We start from the raw sequence: 15,873 nt of genomic DNA, 5'->3' as shown, positions 1-15,873 counted from the left end.
AATCTGGACAGATTCTCAAAATCCATATTCCTGTCATCCTTCAAAGCTGCTTCTGCATATTGTTGGAATGCGCTGCCACCAGATGCTACCTCGTGTGCGACATACAACAGCTTTAAAATAGCAGTAACAAAAGTACTTCTACATGAGCAAGGACAGAGCCTCAGCACACATGACTAGATTCAGCATGCTTACGTTGAAATCAAAACAAAAAATGAGCAGATTTGAACCCAAGATGAACATTTTGATGTGTGTGAATGAGAAAACTTGTTTTTATCTTTTTAGTGTGTTAATTACTGAAATAGTTAGAAGTGAAAATGTAATGGAATTCTTATGTTACAGTAGTAATTGTATTCTGTTTGTTTTAGTGTACTAGATTTTGCAGGTTAAGTGGTAGAGCAGCCACAGGCTGAACTTCGCCCATGAATAAAGAATTTCTAATTTCTAATTTCTAAAAAAAAATGTACATAAAATAACAGAAATATAATATAGAAAGAGAAGTAAGGAGACACACACCTGCTTTTCATTAATGTCAAGTTTATCAGCTTAAACAGATTTAGTTCCGAAGGCCTACAAATTTCTAAGCAAATTCTTGTTATCAAAAATAGATGGACATGGTTCTTAAGTATGCCTAGAAAAGAAACTTAGAATCTTAAATGTTTCACTGTTTCCACCAGGACTCTAACATACCATGACATTGCCTAATTTTTCTCTGTCACTGTTTTACCTGTATATAGAATTGTCTTTGTTAGTGCTAATGCAATGGGTAGTTGCTCCTGCACATACCTACAATAAATGTATACAATAAATATAAATAAGAATTGTTGCGGTAAACCAGTTCAAATTTTCAGAATATGCCACTGGTCTATCAACATTTTAAACAATGGTTTTCTATTGCAATAAATTGTTGAAAGGAATATTGTTAATCTTCTGAGTATAGCACCATGAAAAGTACTGAAATGCTGCCAAGAATAGAAATACAGTGTTTTCTTGTATGTTTTTATTACCAATTTTTCTTCTATTTATTAATTCCCTCTTTAGCATGCATCACTCTGGCAACTATACCTGCTATCCCAATGATGAGGAAGGGATAGAATTAATTTGACAAAGTCATAAATTTATTTTAAAGGCACATGTGAAAAAACAAAAATCCTGATAAACATGTTCTTATCACTCTCATGCTGTTACTATCATTATTTGTTTTGTGACACTCCTTTTCATAGTACTGTAAGTCCTAAGGATGTATTTGAACTTTTCCATCAACATGTATCAAATTTACACCAGCCACTCACATTGCATAATATTTTTGTGCATGTGTGTGTATGACTCATTGTGATGAATGTCATATTGTAACCTGTAACTGAATCCAGTCAACTTCTTCCCTACAAAAAAAAAATATCAAATTATTACATCTTTTTACATTATCACTTCAATCAATAACTTCATTATTCCTTCTTCTTTTCTTGGGCATTTTCAATTTTTTTCCATTCCTCCTCTGGTAAATCCTTGTCGCCAAATCCCCACAGTGGATGCGTACCATCACCACTCCTTAGTACTTTGCTTTTGATCATTTCAGGAGACGCTGTCTTGAGGTCGTAAGCCCATCCAAGCCAAACGAAGAAGTCGATGAAAGCTGTGGTAATATTCGTTCTGTACAAACCGAGCTCTGACGCCTTGTAATCCCATGGGAAGGCATGGTGGTAATTGTGCCATCCCTCACCAACTGTGAATGAAACTATGCTCATACACTCCACGGCTGATATGAATCTGCAAGTGAACACATGTTTTACTTTGAGAAGGTAGCCACACTGTGACAATTGGCACATTCTTCCAAAGACATTGGCTCTGATGAGAACCAGAAATGCGGATCATATAAAGGCTCTGTTTTCAGAATTTAGAACACATGCTACATGTGTGATACCATGAAGAAATTGTGGAACTATGAATGAGTAGCACAACCTGGTTATGAAAGCCTACAAAAACGAAGGGGGGGGGGTGCCGTGCTGACCACAACCCACTCTGCAACTGTTTGGATGATAACCCACCTCTGATGAGTCATGTGAGAGTGAGGCCGGCAGCTTGTAGGTACGCAGGCCATGGCTCTCAAGGGCTATTGCACCACAGGCTATTTTTTCTTACTAAATGTGTGATGCATTGAGAATAGGGTTTGATTGACTTGGTTTATTTTACTTTGTTTTCTGCCACTTTTGTCTGATTGCGAAGATGAGGATGAGTGATGATATAATGAAGTTGGTGAAGGGTCACTCACAAAGAACACCCATGCCAAGGCTGGTATTTGAACCTGGGACCTCTGGCATCATACCATGCTGTGCTAACCACTCTGCTATGGAGGCCGGCCTTTGAGAATAGGGGAAGATGGTGCAAGATGGAGAAGCAGGTTAAGACAGGGTAATGGGTATTTTTGCATAGTAAATAGGGCTATGTATCAGATGTTTTTGGAACTTCATTATCATTATTTTTTGTTTCGATAGCCAAAATATATCACCAGTTCTCAACAGTGTACTAGAATTTAGAGGAAATATATACATTGCAATAATTTGTTGTACTATTTGCTGTTATAAGTAAAAATGGGATTATTGTGTTTCTGAAATACTACAACACGTTACGTATTAATTTTGATTACACTTACTTTATGTTATAATTTCATAATCTGAAAATATGTCCTGGGGGCATGATGAGGTTGGGCATAATCAGCACTTGAAATGAAAAATGTTGGCTGGGGGCATGCTCCAATAGTTAACATGGTGACAATGAGACAGCTGGGGGATATTTTGCAAAAAAATCACTAGCTGGGGAGATACCATTCTCCTGCATTCCCCCTTCACTTCAAGCACTGAGCATAATGCATAATGATGTAATATTGCACAGGATGAAGAATCTAGTAACTGTAAAAGTGTAGATGATCAATTTCTCTACTGCCATGATTTATCTGAAGAGAGATGAATCAAGTGTCATCAGTGGCATGGCCAAGGGACAGGGGGTTGATAGGCTCATAACTCCCCTTTTGCCCAGTATTTCTTACAAAAAAGAATGTTAAATGGAGGAAAAGATAGCAAAATGAGGACTGACTATTAAAAAAAGTATACATATCCCCCCTTCTCGTTTATGAAAATCCTGGACATGCCACTGAGTGTCATCTTTGTGCATGATGGGTGAATAGTTTTAAAGTGATGAACAATATGAATTTCCAACCTTTCGAATTTTTTTTTTTTTTTTTTTTTTAAATATTGATGAACAATATGAATAGCTGTCTTGAATACTTAGGTCTCTATCTGGATATAGTCGTATTAAAATGCAGATATGTAGCCTTCAGATGAGTGTGAATGTATGTTTTAATGGTGACATGACAATTATTCCTTTATGAGAAAAGGTGATCTTTAATATAAGCAAAAGCATGTGTAAGTCATTAGTTAAAGGGCCTCCCGATGGTGCAGTGGTAGCATCGTTGCCTTGTAATCAAGGGTTCCCGGGTTCAATTCCCGGTGGAGGCACCCAGTGGATCGGATCCCACTTTAAACTATAGGTTCAGTTCCGATTAGCCTTACTGTGCATAAAGCGGACTTAAAACACCAACTCAATTACCAATCATTAGTTAAAGATTTTTGCATCTACGAAGAAAATCCAAACACATGCTAACCTCAAGAAAAGAACTTGTGAATTCAATCGAAATTGTTTCAGTACAGATGAAAGTGAAAGTGGATTCAGTGTCATGAATCTAACCTTAACTGGCGAGCAGAAAAATAATTTAGAACTTGCATCACTTTCAAACTTGTGCTTTCTTTCAATAAATGGACCTCCAGTGCATCGATGCAGAAAAAGTTTGGAACAAAATATATCATGTCTAAACATCACAGTGCCCTGACACATCAAAATCGAGAGTGTGTGGGGCCCTACTCCTACATCTTATAAATGTACCTTCATGGAACGGTGCTATATGCATGGGGAACTTTACCTTATCTTTACCTATAGAAGTCACCCAGGATGATGAAGAGGCACGATGTAGAATTCACACTCATCCTATACATGTTGCTCAATTCCACTAAGTCTATTTCAAAAGTAAGATTAAAGAGCAACACATTTATAACTTCTAAAGATTCACAAAGAACTTCTTCAACATTATTTAGTGATGTGGATGTAGATTCAGCATCACTTGCGAATTGAAGACTGAAATTGGTAAATGCTGTAAGTGCCACAATAATTCAAACACTGTTTTCCATGTTAAACTGTGTAATGTGCCGTGCTTTATGTGTGGTAAACGTGAAATGTGGCTGGTAGCCCTCTAAGTAGTTCAAAGGGTATGTAAAGAGGTCACTAGTGTGCATGTTTTTACGGGCTGATGTGCGGAACGATGCGATTTCCCAACACTTTTACTTTTGGCACTTGCAACATTTACCACTTTTAGTCCTCAATTCACAAGGGGGTGTGAAATTAGTACCCAGAAGAACTTTCCCAATAATGTCTTCAATGATTTTATGCCTTGCCTAAAACCCATGCGACCAAAGAACAAACTTCACATTTTATTTTTGCCTTCTTCGTCGGAAGACAGGAAAGGTCACATGAACTCCTACACAAATCAGGTTGGACCAGTTGCCATGGTAATGGAGAATTCTTGTGGTATGCTGCACTGCCAAACTTAAGTCTCAGAGCAACAGTTCAGGGTCCAAGGCACCGTTAATTAGGAATTGAATGGGTTTCCCATTACCTGTCTCATCCTGAACTGCGAGTGAAGGGTGCATACCGACAGCACGTGATTTACGACTGGGCAAAAATCAGGCATGTGGCAACACCGTTCTTTGGACTTGGAAACTCCCACAACTGGAGGCAAGAAGTCAGGGTATGTTCTTTGATCGTTCTGGCTTTAACTTGAGCATTATTTAAAATTAAAATTTATGAATAATATTCACAAGAAGAACTTACTTGTCATAAGGTTTAAATCCCCACATATGAGCTGCGCTGTTTATAAGCCACGTGCCATTGAGGATTACAGCATACCGTAGAGCGTAGCTTATATAAAATGAATTGTATACAGATTCTCCCCACAGAAGGCATGGAACACTCACAGGAAATATTATAGCCAGGAGAATGTATAAAGGAATGTAGTACCTGCAAAAGAAGATGATATAATTATGTAGGTATAATCAGTATTGTAGTCCCAAAATTTTCAAAGGGTATATGCTCAATTCTTTTTTAACATTAAGTGGAGACCATATGTCCATTATCTTTGGAATCTGTATCCATTACATAAATGGATGCAATCAATGAAACTTCTACAAAAATGTTATTCATGGTAGAATACTGATGATGATGATGATGATGATGATGATGAACCCATAATTGGCCCAAAAGAGGCATTTAACAATAGAGAAGGTATTTTTAGAATAAAAAAATATGAAATGCTTATTTTAATTATTGCATTTAAACATAAAGTCCACATAACAGCATGTTGTAATATTTTATTTTTTTGTTGATATTGGAGACCACCTTATGGCAAAATTGCTAATAATTAAGATATTTATTGAAATAAAAATAAGCTTCATATTGCAAATTGAAGATCAGTCTTTGCACTGTACCTGGCAAGTAAAAATCGCTTTCTGTAAAGGAACAAGAAATACCCAAACAAAAGTCTGCAAAACCCATATTTCCCACACTGATATGAGCACACTCTTGGGGAATATGGGCAATTATGTTTGATGAATACATTTAATGACATATACAGTACACCTAACAATTAGTCACAAGATAGCACTGAATGAATGTATATCATAAACATGCCCTGCACTCCTCATTCCTCATTCTCCTTACAAGTAGGGTAGATGAAATATAATTCTTCCTGTGTACTAAAACAATGATTATGATACTGCTAGGAACAAAGTTGACAACAAATCCACTCCTCACCATGATACCAACATTAGCATAGGGCACTCACTGTTGTCATTAAGTGCATCCATTAATGGAAAACGATGTAAATTTTCATGGATCTTGAAGGGTCATGACATGAGTAATACACTTCTTTTTTGATAGTTTCTGAGCTATCAAAAAGATTAATCTGTTAGATTAGCCACCACACAATGATGCAATTCAAAGTGTGTGAACAATTGTTCTGGCTTTGTTGTTACTACATCCATATGCCATTATCTCAAGTAATATTTTGCTCAGATCTTAACTCCTAGTAGTCAACAATAACATAAGCTTAATTTTTTAGTACAATTTCGAGAAGTACTTCCCGAGTATGCAGTTACAAGTGACAATTAAGACTGTATATCATGGAAAGGCCTTTTCCGAATTTGCCTTCCTTTTGCCGATAGAGCGCGCACAGCGTTTACACCACCAGATGTTTTGTCCAGGCCCGCTTCGCGAGGCTCCTCAAGAACACGCCTCCTCCGGTACACGGGCAGTTAGTGATTGACAGGTCGTAAAACCCTTGTCATTTCTTTCCTCAGACATGTCCTAGGTTTTGCTGTTCGGGTCTTCAGTGCCAAAAGCTGATCTTACCATTTCGTGTCAAAATTCCAGACGATAATATAGAGTCCTGCAGCAACATTATGTGGCTTGTAACATACATAATTGTGGAAGCTTCTCTTCAACGAATAAGGAGTCCCAGTAGTCTATTATTGACCTCCGGGGCGAGGTAGTTAGCGCAGCGCGCTTCGACAGCAGGGGTCCGGGTTCGAATCCCGAGTAAGACATGGATGTTTATGTTCTGAATGTGAATGTGAAAAAATATGGAACTGAGTAAAAACTGATATATGAGAAAAGCAGAGAAAATATGACATCGGACTGCCACGTAGTAAACCCAGGTTCGATTCTCAGTGTGAATGATTTCAAGCGGAAAATTTTCCAACATTATCCTTGCATAAAACCAACACTGTGAATGTATTTGATCTATTTTTATAAAACTTTCACTGATACGCAATATATGCACTAATTTAATCAAACTTGCATATTTTAATTAATATTAGGTCTAAAGCAAAATATGGTTATTTAATACCATGTTTTCCAAAAAGATAATAATTAACAAAATGGTCAACTTTTTCTATTTATATATATTTTTGTTGTTGTAACCCCAATGCAACGGTAGTATTTTCCTAAACTTGATTTCGTTTAAAAACTGCAGTCATGTTTGACTTATGATTTGCGGCATTTTTAGCCTTTGTAGACAGTTGCGGTAATTATGATAACTCATCTAGCTTGGGTAAAGAAACATTGTTTTCAGTTCATTTCAAGCTACATTGTATGTTTCGTGTATTTTTTCAACATATTGGTTTTGACCAAAATTCAAAGTTTAGGATCTTTCTTTTAGGGAAGTTATGTATTATCAGAGTATTTCGGCTGAATTACTGTTATAGCTCTTTGATCGTTTCTTGATTCTCTTTTTCAAAATTTTGAGCCCAGATGTCTCCAATGGGGGAGCTAAAAATTATATTTACAGCGTAAGGATTACTCTATGACAGGTACCTGTGAAACAAAATTTCCAGATTGATATTTCATGGATAACAAACCTACAACAGGGGAGGGATTGTTCAAAAACAGGCATTTTACATTATTATTTACAAAGAAATGTTTGCTTTTTTATAATCATGTAATTAGAATTATTGTATTTATTAATTACATCATGCGAATGGCGTAATAAGTCCGTTAGTAGTGTTACGAATTAAATTTTCCTTTCTCTTTATCCCATTAGTTATGAAGAACTTCATCCCGGCTCGACAAATGTCACAAGGTCTTTCAAACTAAAAAATAGACTGCTTTATGCCAAATTTAAGTCAGATTACGTGTCAGTAAGCAGTTTCTACCTGTTTAGACCACTACTTCAACTGCGACATTTGTCCGAACGGGAAGTTCACCGATTCTGGCCTACGTTAACTTATTCTTTATAGAATTACAACAAAATTGGTTGCTTTGTTATTTTATTGTAATTTTGAAAAATCCAATTATGTATAAAAATATGTTTTGTTACTATAATTAGCTACTTGTATTTGAAAGATATTGGTAAAGCCACCCACCTGCATTATGCAATGTGTTTTGAAGGCATATTGGTGGGTGGGTGGTGGGTGGCTCTTTACATATTCACAGTCTCGGTTATTTATAGAGGCGATGCAAATCGTCTCTATGCTCCCACGTAGTTATATAGTAGAGTCCCTTGTACTTAGATGCACCCCATGCAGTGGGAGAGCCCACTTTCCTCACCCTCTCCTCCGGGAATCGAACGGCAGTCAAGCTCTCTTATCGACTGGCTTTAATCTCCCAAAAATAATTTCCGAAATAAATTATGACCGATTTTGAATCAGGTGCAGCACAAACAACATTGGAGATATTGAATCGGTAGAGAAAACCCGATTTGCAGGTTGTAAACTTATATTGGCTCCCGAGCGTTCGTGTATATAAATACAACCTCCCCCCAATTTTTTATAATTCTCTAGGCATTGAATTAATAATGAAGGTTAGTATATTGAGTCTTTCACCCGAAATTCATTATAAAATTTTAAAATTAGTTCTTAATGATTTATTGATTTGGTGTTTTAAGTCCACTTTATGCACAGTAAGGCTAATCGGGACTGGGCCAGGCATGGAACCCGGGATCCTTTGATTACAAGGCGACGACGCTACCACTTCGCCATCGAGGATGCTGAGTTTTTAATGGGGATGTAATTTAAATTACTAATATTACAAAAGCCTCCCCGCTATTTATTCCATCCTGTTTAATGATTACGAAAGATTGTTGTTTCAATTTAGCATGTAGAAGGATTCGAACAGGTGTACCAGCCAGATTATATCGGCGTTATCTTCCAACGTTTGGAGCACATACATAGCAACAACATCTCATCCCTGAAGATGAGAGCAATGTATACGATGGAAGCTAACGCTGATTTGACCTCCCCTGTTCAATTGACGTCGCCAGGTAAGCTACAACTCCTATGTAGAAGGGTGGAAATGCAAACGAGTTGGATGAGATAATTGAGGAAATTAATGAATGATAGCCTAAGTCTGATGAGATGGAGGCCAAAAAAAATGTACATATGAAGATAAAGTGCCTACTGGCAAGAGCTAAATAGAATAAGATATTAGATGGAAAATACAAAAAATGATTTAGTAATAATTAGAGGTTATTGTAAGCGTAAAAAATTGATGAATGAAAAAATATGTTTTGATATGTTTAATAAATTTTGATTAGGGTGCGGATTTGTAGGCAATTTTTTCTATCTCTCTCTCTCTCTCTCTCTCTCTCTCTCTCTCTCTCTCTATATATATATATATATATATATATATATATATATCATTACATATGTTTTGTCACTGCTGTTTGTCTACTAACCATTCATACTGTGCTTCAAAAGCTGCTTACTTTTAGGGATACTTCATATCGAAGCAACACGTGTCTCTTGGTAACTGGCTCTCAGTAATAAACGCAATCAACCATTCAGCTTGTGTTGTCTGTTGCTTGTGTGTCCCTCGGACTGAGTTCTTTTTCATACGGTGCATCGTGTCGCCCTGGCCTGTTGATCGCGCATGCACAGTGAATATTTTGCTTTAGACGGTGTGAAATATCCGTGTCGCTTGATTGAACGCAGGTTTGTGTGACATGTTATCCTACAACTGTGTGAAACGTGACAGGAACTGTTAATTTAAAGGAATGACATTTCTCTTTGTACATTGCATGAAATGAAACTGTGTATTTTCAGAATATCTGCATGTAATGTTTCAGATTCTTGAAATTACTAAAGGACAGGGGTTCGAGGCTGAGAGCTTGAGTATAAATTCCTCGTAAGTTGGGGTAGTTGACATGTTGGCATGGATCTCAGGATACCAATAATATAATTTTGAGAATAGCCAGCACTGCCCTAAGTCCTTACCTTAGTGATATTAGACGAACGTTGATTGGATTGTTCTCTAGACGAACGAGTATCTTTTATCTTCGTATATTAAAAACAACTATATTCAAGGTCTGGTGCTCAAATTTGCTGCAGATCGGAAGTATTCTGGTGGGAAATAAATATTTACAGTCTAACTTATAAACAGTGGGTGGATTTTCTTTACACCTACCATGAGATGGGTTGATGCCCCGACTACTGGAGAGGGATAGAGTAGTTTCTAGGAACGCAAACACTTTACGAAAATGAAATGGTCGCTACGCTGCGCCGCTGTTATTGTTGTTACTTTTATGACAGTTTTGCCATTCGCCGGCTTTACTGATCTTCAAATTTAACAAGTATTATTTATATATTTTATTCAATTTCTGTTATTTAGCGTCATTTTTTAGCCAACATCGGCTAATCGCGATGATGATGAAGGGACGCCACCAAGGTCTAGTATATTATTGTTGTTGTTTCATTTACTGAGTTTTAATTGTTTCATCATTTCACAATTTGCATAAGAAAAAAGTATAAAATGTCGGTGCTTAGTAGTGCGGGGGAAAGGGAGGCACCAAACGACAATCCTGCCCAGGGACTGATCTATGGGGCTGGCGTCTTGTTTCAACTCTTAGAACCTCGGAAAACTGAATTCGCCTGAATATGTGAAATGACGGCGCACAGGTTCACAGTTGACACTTACGATTTATCTTTATGGATGTAATTTCGATTATGATAATCTGTAAATAATGAAGTTGATAAATAACGTTCAGGTATGTTTGAAGTAGTCGAGACCGAGAGTATGAAATACTAATAAAAAAATGAAACCTGCAGAAATGAGGTAACGGCGAGGAAGAAGAAAGATCATCCGTGTTAGATGTAGTGAAACAGCAGTATTTGTTGGTGTTTACCATAAATGTGGAAGTACTGCGCAATTAACATAAAATTTCTTGCCCGATCATTTAGCCGTACCATAGAAGTGTACCATTAAAATTCCTTTGAATTATTATTACTTTTCAAACAATGTATCTATATTTATTTATTTCGTCTTCTTTTACATGGCGAAGTTAAGACTGTGGAGCCTTTTCTTCCACTTGACCATGTTTACAAAAAAATATAAATGTGAAATAATTAAAATATTGAAAAATAAAAATATATATTAAAATTACAGAGAAATAAGAAATACAAAGAAAAAATACATATAAGAATGGTAATCTAACCTATAGATACGGGCACACACACTCACACTCACACATACAGTGCTGTGCAAATTAATGCGGACAAAGAGAGAAAAATCACCCTTCCACAGTTCTCCACGCTTTATGGGAGATAATCGAATAAATACGTAACATAAACTTATACTAGTAGTATCAGCTAACTGTTTGATACGTACTTGATACTGTTTACAACAATTGCAAAGTTTGAAGCATTTCTGTGGTTTCATTATTGTCGTTGTCGTGCAATCCCAATTATTAACCAACAGACTTCTGTGAGTGCTTGGCTGTAGTAAACACGCTTTTGTTGTGCTCCGTGTTCCTACGTGTTTTCAGTATGGATATAACACCCAGAAAACGTTCTAGAATTATTACATTGAGTGAGAACACATCCATGACTGTGCGGCAAATCGCTGAAGTGGCTGGTGTTGGGAAATCAGCGGTGTCAAAAATTATTAGAAACTACAGGGCAACTGGTAGTTTTTCTCCAAAACGAAAAGGAAAGTGTGGTAGAAAACGTATTTCACAACTGTATACATAGCTACAGCTCGTCGGCTCACACATGAGAAGGAATAAATATCCTACCTCCAATTCTGGTTTGGCTCTATTTTAGAGACGGAGTCTCATACTCGATCTCGTGTCCCTAGGCCACGCAGGATCTGATCTCGTTCTTCAATGTAAATTAATATCTTTCTGATAAACTATGGTAGGTGTGGTGAATGGAAACATATAGTGACATTAGAAAATCATGCGCTTATTCATACCTATATGCTACACTGGTTGTTCTCTGAATTAATTCATGTTAAAATGACATTAAAAAAATGATTAACTAATAGTTATTGTCAGCTTAAGAGCATATGTGCTAAAAAGGCTACAGAAGTGGCTGCAAGGGTAGGGACCCTCTTAGTATCGATCACGTAAAATTTGAATATCAAAATATATTTATGTGAAGATGTGGTCCACCCAAATCTTTGACAGGTATCCAGTAGTTCTCCCACGTAAGAAAGTCTGGCGCTGTCACTGCTGTTTACCTATTAACTATTCAAAAGCTGCTTACTTTTAGGGATACTTCATATCGAAGCAACACGCGACAAGCGACACGTGTCTCTTGGTAACTGGCTCTCAGTAATAAATGCTACCAAACATTCAGCTTGTGTTGTCTGTTGCTTGTGTGTCCCTCAGACTGAGTTCTTTTTCATACCGTGCATCGTGTCGCCCTGGCCTGTTGTTCGCTCATGCACAGTGAATATTTTGCTTTAGACGGCATGAAATATCCGTGTCGCTTGAGGATTTCACCAATTGAACGCAGGCTTGTATGACATGTTATTCTACAGCTGTGTGAAACGTTGCTGTTGATTGGATTGTTCTCTGGAGGTATGTGTCGCTTGTCACTTCGGTCTGCAGCTACATTGAGAAACGTTGCTGTTGACTGGCTCGTTCCCAAGCGACACGGGACATTCACATCAAGCAACAAGAGCCTATTCAGTTTAAAGCAAAACATGCACGAACAACAAACCGAGTCGACATGATACACGATATTGAGAGAAAGTCCCAATCCGAGCGACATGCGACACGAGTAGCTTCTTTCAGTCACGAACAAGCTATGAAGATGTAATTGAATTCATTGTCACCCGCCCTCTTAGGGAGAACTCACACCGAAGCGACAAGCAACACATGTCGCTTGGTAACGAGCCAATCAGCAGCAACGTTTCACACCGTAGCGGCATGACAGGCAGCACATGCCTACGCTCGATTGGTGCAATTCTCAAGCGACACTTGTCGCCGGTCACTTGTCGTTCCGGTGTGTTTTCTCCCTCCATCACCATTAATGTATTCACATAATATCCAAAGTAAAATATCAATGAAACTAGAATTAAAAAATTTGCAAGATGTGGGTTCCATTATTATAACATAACATTACATATAGTATAATTGAATGTGCAGTGAATTATTTTTAAAATTTAAATATCTACCTTCAGCATAGTTGTCTTACCTCTTTATGAAATAGATCGGTGATCTCTAAATGTGAATGTATTGCAGTAGTCCAATTAAGCCGGTTCACAAACATCAAGTGAGGAACTGAAGTGAGGAGCAGTGTTGCCAGCTCCTCACTCGAAAAAATCACCAAGGTTTTTGTTTTTGGGTCTAACCTAACCTAAAGCAAGGAGCTGGCAACCTTGCTTGAGGTATTTTCTCGCAGTGTTGCCAACTCCTCACTCGAAAAAATCACCAAGGTTTTTTTTTTTGGGTCTAACCTAACCTAAAGCAAGGAGCTGGCAACCTTGCTTGAGGCTTGCCTTACAGCGCATAAAGCAAGGTTGCCAACCCACTGGTACTTTTGCCATAGCCTTTTACAAGAAAAAAAAAGAGAAAGGGAAGAGTTAAACAACCGACAGCTTACCCACACTCTTTTTTGGTCTAACCTAACCTAAAGCAAGTAGCTGGCAACTTTGCTTGTGCAATCAACCCGGTTGACCGCCCCTCAAGTAAAAATCAGCGTTGCTAACTCCTCACTCGAAAAAAAAATCACCAAGATTTTTTTTGGTCTAACCTAACCTAAAGCAAGGAGCTGGCAATTTTGCTTGTGCAATCAACCCGGTTGACCGCCCTCAAGTAAAAATCAGCGTTGCCAACTCCTCACTCGAAAAAAAATCACCAAGATTTTTTTTGGTCTAACCTAACCTAAAGCAAGGAGCTGGCAACTTTGCTTGAGGCTTGCCTTACAGCGCATAAAGCAATTTTTGCCAACGTGCACACACTGGGCAAGGAGAGCCGGCGCTGCCGTAAAAGAAAGAGAGATGGGTGGATGGCAACGCAGTATGTGCGTGCGTATGTGTGTATAATATGTAGCATTATTAACTAGAGTGTGTTGGCAATTTACTTACAACTAAGAAAAATAGAGATGCCAACGTTGGTGTAAGATGAAGAGAGAGAGAGAGAGAGACCCATGGCTGGCAACAGTAACGAGCGAATGCGCCATATCGTAATTTTCCAACTCCGTATATCGTGACCTTTGTAAACCTCTCTCGGGGAAACGATGTGCCACACACACGCGCGCACACACCTGTATTGTGACGCAAGCAAACAAACAAAATAATAATTGTTGTTTTTAGGATACCTGGCCCCTATAACCTCGCGAGGGTGCGTGGTGCCCAACCAAAAATGTAAAAGTTTTCTAATGGCTGCGGTTATAGATTACCGCACCTCTGTAGAGTTTCACGTGTTTTTTTTTTCTCAAACTTCCATGAAACCCTACAGAGGACCTCCGTAATGCATGCAACGTGTACTAACGACTCTAGTGTTATTTGACGTTGTGATATTTTTGGATATAGAGTTTTATTGTGAGATATAGATAAAAATAATTATGTTTATTATAATATTTTCTTGATGAAGATGGAGAATATATGTGCGTGTTACAAATAAAGTTGCATGTTTTTTTCTAGTGTGTGTGTATGTGTTTTTGATGTTTCGACAGCATCTGAAACGATAAAAAAAAGAAATTTTATTGTTAATTTTCACGTGTAAAAACAACAACAAATTTTTTTGTGCAAATTTTCTGATTGTCTCGTGTTATAGTGCAAAAAAGATATTGTAACTGATAACTAATAAAATTGACATTTGTAACTGATCTGAACTAGTGAAATTCGTATTGTGCCATTGTAACTGATTGTGCTAGTGCAGAAAATTTCTTATTGTGCAAGAAAAGATGTTAAAAAACTTGTTAAAACTGCTCTGTGACCCTCTCGTTCTTCACGTCGTAGGCGAAGGACTTCTCTGCAATCAGGATGACACTGCATAGGGTATCCTCGGGCAAGGCATCGTGGAACTCGCAGACGACCTTGACGTTGGTTCGATCGTTGACCACAACCTTCTTTCTCTTAGATGTGTTGATGACGGTCATGGGTCTCCGTGCTTTGAACTCGCTGGGCGTGTAGTACATGTCCACGCTTCCCTCGGTCACGCGTTTGTAAGCCGAGAACGCTTCGTAAAGTTTGAGGTAATCGTCTTTGGTCACGTCGAGGTTGTAATTCTCGCGCGGGAACACTTCGTTGCGTCCATTCTTCAGATAAACGTTCTTGATCTTGCAGTCGTCGAACTTGCTGGAATCTTTTTCCTGATTCTTGTCCCTCCCGGTCTGAAAAAGCACTACGACGAAATCTGGCATGTCGAACTGTATGTTGTTGAACTGCGTCGTTACGTCGAATTCCATGTGACTTCCCGACGCTATTTTCTGCACGCACTGGTAACCGTGAAAGTGAATCGGCACCTGCGGACTTTTCAAGATCTCCGCTTTGTACTTGAGGGCGTAGTTTGTTTCGTATTCCACCACCGGCATTCTCAATTCCATGCTCCGGATGACGCATTTCGCTGCTTCGGGTAAAGTGTTGGCTATCGGAGTGGTGGCGTCCGGACCCAAAGTAGCGTATCGCATCAGTGCGTCGTTGTCGTTGGCCGCTCTTCGAAACGTAACGCGCAGTCCTCCCTTCCACATGATCTCCTTGTAGTCCGAGAAGAAACCCGGCAGCAGACGCATGGGAAAGAGCACCGTGTGACTTTTCGTCGATATTTTGGTCCCGGCTTCGAATCCCCTGGCCTGGTAGTACGCTGCGTCCGTTTTGGATAATTTCAACGTTCCCACCGCCGTCGACGTGATGCCTGGATAATCTATTCTGTCGATGATGGTGTTGTGTTTCCTCACCTCCACCTGGGAGAACAGGTGAGGCACGAAGTTGTTCACGAGTATCAAGTTTGCTGCTGCAGGAAACGCGTCTCCGCTTTCCTTCTTCACCACG

At 38.5% G+C, this 15,873-nt stretch overlaps 1 protein-coding gene across 3 annotated transcripts in view; it reads right to left on the bottom strand.

Moving 5' to 3' along the window:
• Window positions 1–1,150: 1,150 nt before the first annotated feature.
• LOC146003790 (acyl-CoA Delta-9 desaturase-like) overlaps window positions 1,151–15,873 on the bottom strand; it is a 220,911-nt gene continuing 206,188 nt past the window's right edge. For all 3 annotated transcript variants that reach the window (XM_083142208.1, XM_083142207.1, XM_083142206.1), the window contains exons 5-6: window positions 4,936–5,121; window positions 1,151–1,764 (exon numbers count right to left, since the gene is read on the bottom strand). In XM_083142208.1, coding sequence (XP_082998334.1) covers window positions 1,443–1,764; window positions 4,936–5,121 — 508 coding nt within the window. In that variant the 3' untranslated portion in view covers window positions 1,151–1,442. The remainder of the gene's footprint in view (window positions 1,765–4,935; window positions 5,122–15,873) is intronic.

Source organism: Lepisma saccharinum, chromosome 20 (genome assembly GCF_977018435.1).
Source record: "Lepisma saccharinum chromosome 20, izLepSacc3.1, whole genome shotgun sequence".
NCBI classification, from domain to species: domain Eukaryota; kingdom Metazoa; phylum Arthropoda; class Insecta; order Zygentoma; family Lepismatidae; genus Lepisma; species Lepisma saccharinum.
The sequence above is the reverse complement of the archived record's forward strand: the minus strand, read 5'-3'. Positions and strand labels throughout refer to the sequence as shown.